The sequence below is a fragment of the Cololabis saira genome, chromosome 6 (genome assembly GCF_033807715.1).
Source record: "Cololabis saira isolate AMF1-May2022 chromosome 6, fColSai1.1, whole genome shotgun sequence".
Classification (NCBI taxonomy): domain Eukaryota; kingdom Metazoa; phylum Chordata; class Actinopteri; order Beloniformes; family Belonidae; genus Cololabis; species Cololabis saira.
This window is the reverse complement of record NC_084592.1, coordinates 11,117,116-11,129,187: the sequence shown is the minus strand read 5'-3', so window position 1 is coordinate 11,129,187 and position 12,072 is coordinate 11,117,116. Positions and strand designations below refer to the sequence as shown.

Here is a 12,072-nt window from a genome sequence, read left to right as displayed (position 1 = left end):
ATGGCAGAAAATAGGAACTATCACATATCGACCAATCAGAAGAAGGGGCCGGGATAATTCATGCCAATGAAGGTCAAGTCCTCAAAACCGAGTCAGATGACACCACCCACGTCAAACCATTCAAAAGTTATGTCAGAAAAAAGGAACTATCACATATCGACAAATCAGAAGAAGGGGCGGGGCTAATTTGCACCAATTAAGGTGAAGGAGTCAAAACCGATGACACCACCCACGAGTCTCTATATCAAACCATTCAAAAGTTATGGCAGAAAGTAGGAACTATCAAATATGGACCAATCAGATGAATGGGGGGCGCGCTTTTTGGCGTCTATCGTCGCCACGGTAACACTTTTGAGAAAACTAATGCGCGTTGTCGCAGGACCAAGACACACATTTTGATGTATAACACACCTGGGTGCACGTGGCGGTTCGGGCCGTATTAGCTGCCGAAGGAATGGCATATATTTCGCCAAAATAACACATTTAATTCAAAATGGCCGACTGCCAGGAGACTTTTTTTTAAGTTGCGACATGATACTGGTGTGTACCGATTTTCGTGCATGTACGTCAAACCGTATTGTGGGGCTTGAGGCACAAAGTTTTCTAGGGGGCGGCCTTGAGCCATTAGGCCACGCCCATTAATGCAAACCATTAAATATCAAATTTTTCGCCAGGCCTGGCTTGCGTGCAAAATTTGATGACTTTTGGGGCACGTTTAGGGGGGAAAAAAGGCCCTAATTTCGTCGGAAGAAGAAAAAAAAATCCCACATATACAATAGGGCCTTCACACCCAGGCCCTAATTAAAGTTGCAAGCAGCGATGAACGGGCCCTCGCACCCTTGTGCACGTTCAGGCGTGCTGCAGTGGAAGCGCTTGTATGACTTGCATGTAGATTCTTCAGGCCTTGACAGTTAGCGGATGACACCACCCACGACTCTCTCAAAACATTCAAAAAAAATTATGGCAGTCTTCCGGTATGGCGCAGCAGGCAGCAGCAGCATAAGTCTCAGGCTCCCAGATGGTCGCACTTATACCCCTACAAAAATCAGTTATCTTTCTTAAAAAGTAGTTTTTATAGCATGAGAGGGGGAAAGACGAGAAGGACGAGAGGAAAGTCGCAGCAAAAGTTGAGGGAAGACGACAATTCACAGAGCGAAAGTGAAGACACCAGCGACGTCGCTAGCATCCACACCGAGCACGAGGCCATGGAGGCTATTCAGGCCAACATCATTGCCGAGATACAAGCGGTTCGCTCGGACATGAAAAAAGAGTTTACTGACACAATGGCGCTGTTGAAGGGGGAATTGGCAGACTTCAGAGGAGAAATTAACCAGAAGTTGAGTGCTATCTGTGCTGATTTAAAAGAAGTCACAGACAGAACTGAAGAAGTGGAGCAGAGAGTGGCGGACGTGGAGGATTGGACCGCAGAATCCAGAGAAGTACTTTCCCGCACCCTGGAGCTTCAGGAGAGCATCCAAGCCCACCTGACAGACCTCGAGGCGCGGTCACGCCGAAACAACATACGCATCCACGGTATTCCCGAGGAGGCCGAGGGGGACAACATACAGGAATTTATTGAAAAGTTCATTAAAACCCACCTGTCCCTTCCCGACCCCTCCCTCGGCATACAGCGCTGTCACCGGTCCCTCGGAGCGAAGCCGCCGCGGGGCTCCAACCCGAGGTCCATCATCATTTATTTCCTGGAGTATAAAACTAAAGAGCTCGTCCTCCGATCGGCTTGGAAAAAAAAGGAGATCCACCATGAAGGTAGACGAGTGTTCTTTGAACAGGATTTCCCGACCGAAATAGTTATGAAAAGAAAGGCTTACTCCGCCTCCAAAAAGGCACTCAAAGAAAAAGCGATCCGTTTTCAGACACTCTATCCGGCGAAACTCAAGGTTTTCTACGAGAGCGGTCAAGTAACATACAACAGCTCACAGGAGGCAGCGGATGACCTGAAGAAAAAGGGCTTAATCTCGGATACCAGCGGAGCTGAGGCCCGGGCGGAGGGTGCGCCTGCGTCGGGAGGGAGACGGCTCCCGTGGGTGACAGCAGGTGCGGCGGCGGGCCGGGGCCGAGGCGTGCGCCTGCAGCGCATCCAGGACAAGCTCAAGGGGTTCAGGCGAGGGGAAGATGCTGAATGAAAACAACCAACAACTATAAATGACTGCGCGACTGGTAAAAAAAAAACAAAAAAAAAAACGGGTAAGAATATATCTTGATGCCAGCTCGGACTGCGCTGTGAAATATAAATACAAATTAAACCAACTTTCCTTTCTAAGTTTAAACTGTATATTGATATAGACCGCAGCTGGGAACCTATGTTGTTTTTATTTTATGTGCACTGCTCTGATTTCATTAAGTCAGAGATGTCGGTTTGCACTGAGAGGGGCCCCTTCACGGTTAAGGGCTTCCCCTCCCAAACTAGAAGTTGAGTTCATACTTCAGAGATGGAAGTCATTATTTTTTGATGTTTATATGTTTAGTTTCATTTTGATTTGCAGACAGAAGTTACAGTGTTCAGGTCATCCAGGGATGTTTAAATGTTCAGGTGAATCTTTTTCTCCTTTGTACTGTTTGAAATGCCCCATCAACATTATAACATAATTACACTGAATGTGAATGGGTTAAACAATCCTATAAAAAGAAGTAAAGCGATTGCCAAAGTAAAAAGGGAAAAACAAGACATAATTTTCTGGCAAGAGACACACCTCTCCAATGTTGAACATGAGAAGTTGCAAAAGATGGGATTTAAAAATTCATATTACTCTTCATTTGAAAAAGGAAGTTCAAGGGGAGTGGCGATATTAATTTCAAACAAAGTAAACTTCCAGTTCTCTTCACAGATCAATGATAAAGAGGGATGTTACTTACTGGTGAAAGGTTTAATTGATCACAAAGAAGTTACATTATTGAACGTCTACAGACCACCAGGAAATGATAAACAGCTGATCAAAAAGGTCTTTAACTTAATAAACACGGAAGTATCAGGCGTGTTGGTGTGTGGGGGAGACTGGAATATTCAACTCAATCCCTCCATTGACTCCTCAAACAAAACAAAAAAATTGAGATCCGAAGCAATACATATTCAAAAATTACTTAAAGAATTGGGCATGATAGACGTATGGAGAGAGTTACACCCGCTTAATAGACATTTTACTTTTTTCTCCCATCCGCATTCTGTATATTCAAGAATCGACTATTTTTTTATGTTTAATTCAGATCGACACAGGATTACTAAATGTAATATTGGGGTAAGGGATATTTCTGACCACGCAGGGGTATATTTAACACTGCACCTTGATAGTAAGCGCAAGGATACACTGTGGAGACTTAATACTTATCTTTTGAATGACCATCATTGCCAGAAATATGTAAAGGGAGAGTTTCAAGATTATTTGACTCATAATGACAATGGCGCAGTGTCTCCCAGCACACTGTGGGACGCTGCAAAAGCTGTCATTAGAGGTAAACTTATCATGTGGTCAGCTCAGAAGAAAAAGGAGAAAGAGAAACAAATTAAGGATCTGACTGAAAGGTTAAAGTTTCTGGAGAGTAAACATGTGAAATACAAGGATACTGAAGTTTTAAATCAGATTCAGGATACCAAACAATCTTTAAACAACCTGTATGAAAATCAGATAGAGAAGAGAGCCAAACTAATTAAACAAAATTTCTATGAGAACGGTGCGAAATCAAAAAAATTACTTGCTTGGAGAATTCGTAAACAACAGGCCGAGAGGTCTATACATAAATTAAAAGATCCTCAGACCAATAAGATGTGTCATGACCTGGAAGACATACAAACCTGTTTTGAAAAATATTACGCAAAATTATACGCTCAGCCTCAGGCAGCTGAGTCAGCAGCCGTATCAAATTTTTTAGTGTCTTTGGACTTGCCATCTGTAGGAACAGAGCAGAATAAAATAATAACCCAGGAGATAACAGAAGAAGAAATAAACAATGCTATATCACGATTAAAAACGAATAAAATGCCAGGTACAGACGGCTACCCATCGGAGTGGTATAAAACCTTTAGAGAGATTATAATACCAGTTCTTAAGCAATGTTTTAATTATGTTCTTCAGGGTGGGGAGACTCCACTGTCCTGGAGACAAGCAGTCATTTCAGTAATCCCCAAAGCGGGTAAGGATAAAACAGAGTGCGGTTCTTATAGACCCATATACGTTTTAAACATAGACTATAGATTATTTGCGTCAATACTTGCAAAGCGAATGGAAAATATAATCCCAGATTTGATCGATACAGACCAAACTGGTTTTGTAAAAAACAGGCAGACACAGGACAATGTGAGACGAGCCCTCCACCTCATCGATCAGATGACAAACAATAACATGGAATCGATAGCTATAAGCCTTGATGCTCAGAAAGCTTTTGATTCGGTTCGATGGGAATATTTGTATTCAGTTCTTAGACGGTTTGGTTTTAACAACCAGGTAGTTGGATGTCTGAAATCTCTATACTACTCTCCTACAGCTAGAATTAAAATAAATGGGAATTTAAGTAAATCAATCTCTCTTGAGAGGGGGTGTCGACAGGGGTGCCCCCTCAGCCCCACACTTTTTGCGCCCTTTATTGAGCCACTAGCACAGGCAATCAGGGAAGATAATGAAATAACAGGTATATTGATGGGAGATACACAACACAAGGCCTGTCTGTACGCGGACGACATTCTTGTGACGCTTAGCAACCCTAATGTTAGCTTACCCAAATTACTGTGTCTGCTTAAAGTATTCGGTTCATATTCCGGTTACAAATTAAACTTACAGAAAACCCAAACTCTTACCTTTAATTATGAACCACAGGACAATGTTTATAGATTGTGTAACTTTAAATTCGAAAGGTGACAAAATCAAATACTTAGGAATACAAATACCAAGAGAGCTATCCGCCACCTATGAATATAATTATACTCCCATAACAGCTGATATTAAAGCTGATTTAAACCGTTGGTCTTTGTTACCAATGAATATGTATAATCGAATAGATGCTATAAAAATGAATATATTACCCAGACTGCTTTACCTTTTCCAATCACTGCCTGTTGATGTCCCTCCCAAACAATTCAGTGAATGGAATAGACTGATTTCAACATTTATTTGGGGAAAGCAAAGGCCCAGGATTCGTTTTCAGACATTACAACTGCCCAAGGACAGAGGAGGAAGGGCTTTACCCTGCTTAGAAGACTACTATAAAGCAGCACAATTACGTTTCTTGGTTTGCTGGTGTGATCCTACATATGATGCAAAATGGAAAGACATTGAACAAAATCAAATAAATATACCTCTCCAATCTATATTGGGGGACAAATCCCTTCTGAAGAAACATCTGGACAAAGGAACTAAATGGATTGCAGTCCCCTTAAACATCTGGTATAAGGAATTTAAAGACCTACATTTTGAAAGAAATGCACGAAAATTACGCTGGGTGGCACATGACACGGAATTTACACCAGCTAAATTTGATAACAGATTTAAACTTTGGACAAATGCAGGTATGACTTCATACTGTACGATATCCTCCAATAGAGATTTAGATACCTTCGAACAACTCTCAAAAAAGTATGACTTCGAGAAATGTGATTTCTTCAGGTATCTTCAAATGAGACATCATTTCGAAACAAATATTAAAACTATTGGAGAGAAAGGAACGGGTTTGATTAAGATATTTACGGATGCATACAAAGGTAATTCTAATAGGAAATTGATCTCAAAGATTTATTCATCTCTACAACTGGAAAGGGGTCTTTCCACTTTGTATGTAAAATTAAGGTGGGAGAAGGAAGCTAACATAGCTTTGACTGAAGATGACTGGTCAAATATATGTAGGACAATGTGTACAACATCAAGTTCTGACTTATGGAGGGAATACACCTGGAAAAACATTTTAAGGTTTTTTATAACCCCAAGTATTAAAAAAGCGCAAAGTAACAACCCTGAACAAGGTCAGTGCTGGAGAATGTGTGGTAACATGTCAGCTGGTCATTTTCACATTTTTTGGGAATGTCCAAACATATCTTCCTATTGGATAGACATAGTGAAAGAGATCAGATTTATAATCAGCTCAGAACTTATCTTCAATTTTAGTGCTATATATTTAGGAAATGTACCGACGGGACTGAATAAACAGGACAGATACCTCTTACAAATACTGTTAGTAGCTAGTAAAAAAGCAATAACCAGGAAATGGCTGAGTAAAGAATCTCCTACTATCCTTGAATGGATTGAAATAGTTAATGACATCTACAATATGGAACGATTGACTTTTTCTTTGAGACATGTTACCAAGAAAGGTGAAAAATACTGGGAAAAATGGAAGTCCTATTTGAACCTAAAATGATTTACTGTATATGTGTTTGGTAGAAGAAATATGCCATTGCTTTTGTATTTCCCCTCTGCACAAAAAGAATGGACTTGTGAGTTATGTAAGAATGGGAGCCATCTTCCATCTTCCTACGGAACGCTTAGGATCTACAAGAAAAGAGTAAAGGATCTAAAATCCTCTAGCACCCCAACCTGCACACATGGACACTAAGGACCCAGTACATTTTGATAAAAATGTAACCCGGACCCATTCAATCTTGTTTTAACAACATGCATTTCTATACACCTGTGATGACCCTGTCTGTCTTATGTTTTGTTTTTGTTGAAATACCAAATAAAAATAAAATATAAAAAAAAAAAAAAAAAATTATGGCAGAAAATAGGAACTATCAGATATTGACCAATCAGAAGAAGGGGCGGGGCTAATTCATGCCAATGAATGTCAAGTCCTCAAAACTGAGTCAGATGACACCACCCACGACTCTTTATGTCAAACCATTCAAAAGTTAGGTCAGAAAAAAGGAACTATCACATATCGACCAATCAGAAGAAGGGGCGGGGCTAATTTTCACCAATTAAGGTGAAGGAGTCAAAACCGAGTCCGATGACACCACCCACGACTCTCTATGTCAAACCATTCAAAAGATATGGCAGAAAATAGGGACTATCAAATATCGACAAATCAGAAGAAGGGGCGGGGCTGATTCATGCCAATAAAGGTCAAGTCCTCAAAACCGAGTCAGATGACACCACCCACGACTCTTTATGTCAAACCATTTAAAAGTTATGTCAGAAAAAAGGAACTATCACATATCAACCAATCAGAAGAAGGGGCGGGGCTAGTTGCACCAATTAATGTGAAGGGGTCAAAACCGAGTCCTATGACACCACCCACGACTCTCTATGTCAAACCATTCAAAAGTTATGGCAGAAAATAGGGACTATCAAATATCGATCAATCAGAAGAAGGAGCGGGGCAAATTTGCACCAATTAAGGTGAAGGAGTCAAAACCGATGACACCACCCACGAGTCTCTATATCAAACCATTCAAAAGTTATGGCAGAAAGTAGGATCTATCAAATATGGACCAATCAGATGAATTACTAATTATGTGCTCATAATCCTCTAGTTTGTGCTTCACAGATTTTTCATGCTGATGGACATTACTCCTTCCCTCGTGAGAGACACTAATGGCACTTTTGCACTAGGACTTACTTGGCCCGACTCGGCTCGTCACGCCTCTACCCACTCTACCCGCCTCTACCCGTTTGTTTTTCCACAGCCAGGGGAGAAGTGGGCAGGTTGGGGTGAAGCTGCTGTGACGTACTCGATTGCGCAACACCTTTGTTTGTGTCGGCGCAGATGAGAAATCAGCTGGAGCCACGAGCGGCTGAGAAAAAAACAGCCCGTCTACATCCCTTTTTTAATTTTCTCGACAGCCACCAGGTTTATGAACATCTGCACCTCAGAGTTGGATCACCAAACAGACGTTTGTGCTGTATAATAAAATCGCCGCGAGTCGCCTCGCGCTGACTCCCGCTTCCTGATTCAAACGTTTGACGGGCCAGCCCCCCGACCAATCACTGGCGCAGAGGGTGGTGACGTCGGAAATAGTCCCTGTTCAGCCCCGTATAGAACCTCGCTGAAATGGTTACAGAAAAAAGTATCGGCTTGGAGCGGCTCTACCCGTCTCAGCCCTAGTGCAAAAGGGCAAAACGGGTAGAACCGAGCTTAGGTGGTACTAGTGCAAAAGGGGCATAAAATCGCAGTTACAAATCTTACAGAACACGTAACTCTTGCTCCTCTTTAGGAAAGTAAATTCGCTATCGCTTTTTTAGCAGAAATGCCTTCTCTCTCATTACATCCTTCCGTGTCTCTGATTTCTTGTTCTGAGTTTGTTCCCGTTGTCGCGAGAACTGCTAACCATGTTACAGCAGGCGGGAAAATATTAATGTGGAAGGACGGTGGGAAAGAGGGGTAAAATATGGTTTCCCAGCAAAAACGAGAGACTTGGCGGGCATGCCATTCACACACAACCACGACACCGCCTGTTGTGAGATTAAAATGAATAAAGACAAGTAGGAGAGCAAAAATTGGAGGTGAGTTGGGTTGTTTGGAAGATGAAGTGGGTGGTCTGAAGTTTACAGTGATGATGGAGGTACGTCAGTGTCCAACAGATAAGGAAGAGAGGAGGAGCTAGACGTTGAGAGGTATCAGTTATATGATGAGTCGCACTCAGAAAGCGATCAGAGGTGCAGGTCCGTGCAGGTCTCTGAAGATGGAAACAGAGAGCACTGCAGATCTCTGCTTTCCACATCTCTCCAACATTTCCTGCAGGAAACCTGTATCTTCTTGGCCTGAACTTGTGCTCCTTCGTGTTGTGCTGTTGTCCATCTCTCTGCTCACTGTGACTCTCAACCTGCTCATCATCATCTCAGTCTCCCATTTCAGGCAGAGATAGACTTCTCAATACAATCTGCTTCTTATAATACAGTTTTACCAGTAAAATGTTTTTGGGCTGGTAGAAAATTATGTCTCTGATTAAACCAGTTACTGCTATTCTGTCTAACTTTTGTGGTTGTTGATTCAGTGATGCTTTTTTTTTCTGTCTCTTTCCAGGCGGCTCCACACTCCCACTAATGTCCTCCTCCTCTCACTGGCTGTCTCAGATTTTCTCGTCGGGCTCTTGTTGATGCCAGGGGAAATCTTATTAACAACCACATGTTGGTCACTTGGTGATGTCTCATGTTCTTTATATTTCTTCATGCTTTTCACTATCACTTGTGCCTCAATAGGACACATGGTGCTCATATCAGTCGACCGCTATGTGGCCATCTGTTACCCTCTGCATTACCCAAGCAGAGTGACAGATAAACGAGTTAAAATGTGTGTTTGTCTGTATTGGCTCTGTTCTCTTCTCTATGGTGGTCTTACTGTAAAGGATGACCTTGCTCAACCGGGCAGGTACAGTTCGTGTTACGGTGAATGTGTGATCATGTTTGACTACATCACAGGAACTGTTGACCTTGTGGTAAGCTTTATTGCTCCCATTACTACCATCATAGTTCTGTACATGAGAGTTTTTGTGGTGGCTGCGTCTCAGGCCCGTGTCATGCGCTCTAACTTTATAACCGTCACCCTCCAGCAATCAGGTACTGTGACTGTGAGGAAATCTGAGCTGAAAGCAGCCAGGACTCTTGGTGTTCTAACAGTTGTGTTTCTACTTTGTTTCTGCCCTTATTACTGTGTCTCTCTTGCAGGGAACAACATCTCCAATAGCTCTGCTGTATATTTGGCATATTATTTGTTCTATTTTAACTCATGTGTAAACCCTGTGATCTATGCTATGTTCTACCCCTGGTTTAGAAAAGCAGTAAAGCTGATTGTCACTCTTCACATATTGCAGCCAGGCTCCTCTGAGGCCAACATACTGTAGACAACTCATCTGTACCACCAGAGACTGTCATGTTGTTGGCAAAAGAGTTATAGCATTATTTTCTCTCATTAATAAGTGAGTATGACAAGATGGTTGAGATGAAATCATCACAACACTTCCCTTTCAAACACTTTAATTCTGACATGATTTAATCAATGTCCTTTATACATTACAATAAATATAAAATCAGTTTTGCTTGCAAAACGTTTGATTGCCACAGTTCATATATATACATATTTACTAGTTGGCTCCATGCATACAACTTTATATTGGTATACTTAAATATGAATGAGCAGTTAAATTTTTTTAAACCTTATATTTCATGTTAATTTTAATATTAATGTGCTTTTATTGTCTGAGTGGAAGTGTGGTTGTTTTTTATGTTTCGATGAGCTTCTGGACAGTATCTATCTATCTATCTATCTATCTATCTATCTATCTATCTATCTATCTATCTATCTATCTATCTATCTATCTATCTATCTATCTATCTATCTATCTATCTATCTATCTATCTATCTATCTATCTATCTATCTATCTATCTATCTATCTATCTATAATTGTAATGCACATGTCATTTTTATATAATTAATATGTATCAATACTGCCCTCCCCCCCAGGTTTCACACATATACCTAAAATAATTGACAGGCCCACATGCATCCTAAACACACTCACGTCACACAAAAAAAATAAACAACTTCAAAGGGAAAGCTCCTCCCCTTTTCTCTGTCCTCTTCTGTTTGCAAGTACCTGGTTTTCATATGAGTCATTTTACTCCATCACACTACGTTACACACTCATTCCATCATCGGTGATCTTTGTCCTCTTTAGCAGAATTCTTTTTTAGGGATAAATTAAATATGGTAGACTGTCAAGACGGCTGGTGAAGGAAACACACGCACACACAACCATAACAGGGTTGCTCATGCTATACATTTCTTGTATCATTTTTTGTGTTTCCGAGGTTCACTTATCTCACATGTTACCTGGTAACAATCCCATAATGTTATTATTTAATTATGACAGCCACTGGTTGCTCTGAGTCTGTAATCATGAAAGATTAAATCTTAGTTTTGCACTTTTGGGAAAAAAAAATAAAAAATCAAGACTGGTTTCTCAGTAATTTATGAGTTGTACAACTCATTGATATAAATCAGAGGTGCAAAATGTTATTTATTTGATTTTATTTGAATGTGTTACAACACGGCTCAGTCACCCACTGTGACTTTATTATAAAAGTAATACAGAACAACCTTTTTTACTAGCAGTTTCATCAGAAAAAGGAAATATAAAGGTTCCAAGGAAGAACGGCTGCTTTAGCTTGCACCAGTCGTATCTGTTTTATAGATTTAACCCATAAAGTGGCCGGGGAATGTATATTACCAATTAAAAATTCAAATTAAAAATGTAATCTCAGTTTTTTATTAAAGTAACGTACTTCTGGACCTGCATGCATTCAAATATGTGTTTCTGAGCCACATTGTACAAGTTAAAACCATTATTCCCTTTACCTCTGACAGCAAGCAAGTTTATCTTAAATCCAGCTTCTTTTTTTCTTCACTAGTATTATCCTTCAGTGAACAAATCTCAGTTCTGAAGGGAAAACCTAAGTAATTATTTGGAGTAATGAATCAATTAAACTGTATTTGTATGATTCTTTTAATTCAAATTGTGCAATGTGGTGTTTCAGTAAGGAGCAATTAAAGAAATGAAATACAACAACATCCTTACGTTTATCACCAAGATACATGAATACATGAATGGAGGTAAAATTTCCCACAAACCTCTTCCTGATGAATCGAGGGGTCTCCGGATTTTTATCATGAATTTTAGTCAACACCTCCATCTTCTGGCAAGTCAGGAGAACTTCTGAAATAACTGTGGCGATGATCCCAGCTGTGCTTTTTACAACCGGTATTAGACTCAGTCAAGAGTCACTGTGGAGGAGGAACCAAGCAGGATGACACAACTGATTCTCATGCACATGAAGGGGTAATAATATTGATGAAGGGGTGTTTTGCAAGTTCCTGATGATTATCCGCTTAGGGGACACCAAATGCAGCGGATGCTGGTTGGAGATACAGATGCTGAATCTCAATGATTCTACTTTTAAATGGAGCCGTTCCTAAACAATACCCTGGAAATTTTAATGCTCATTGAACTTATGTACTTTGCTCAAAACCTAGTAGATACCAGCATGAGGAAGAAGTGGACGACAAAGAGGATGAAGATGACAAGGGCACAGAAGATGAACATTAAGCTCTTTAAATGAGGCTTTTATTGAAGC

General features: G+C 40.7%; 1 protein-coding gene across 1 annotated transcript; it reads left to right on the top strand.

Moving 5' to 3' along the window:
• The first annotated feature begins 8,623 nt into the window (after positions 1-8,623).
• On the top strand, positions 8,624-9,781 carry LOC133446358 (trace amine-associated receptor 13c-like). Its single transcript, XM_061724375.1, has 2 exons — positions 8,624-8,796; positions 8,965-9,781. Exons 1-2 carry the CDS (start codon positions 8,624-8,626, stop codon positions 9,779-9,781), a joined length of 990 nt encoding a protein of 329 aa, XP_061580359.1.
• Positions 9,782-12,072: the final 2,291 nt, after the last annotated feature.

Coding starts and splice junctions, on each gene's coding strand:
- LOC133446358 (XM_061724375.1), top strand. CDS start 8,624: ATGGAAACAGAGAGCACTGCAGATCTCTGCTTTCCACATCTCTCCAAC. Junction 8,797..8,964: donor ATCTCAGTCTCCCATTTCAG/GCAGAGATAGAC, acceptor GTCTCTTTCCAG/GCGGCTCCACACTCCCACTA.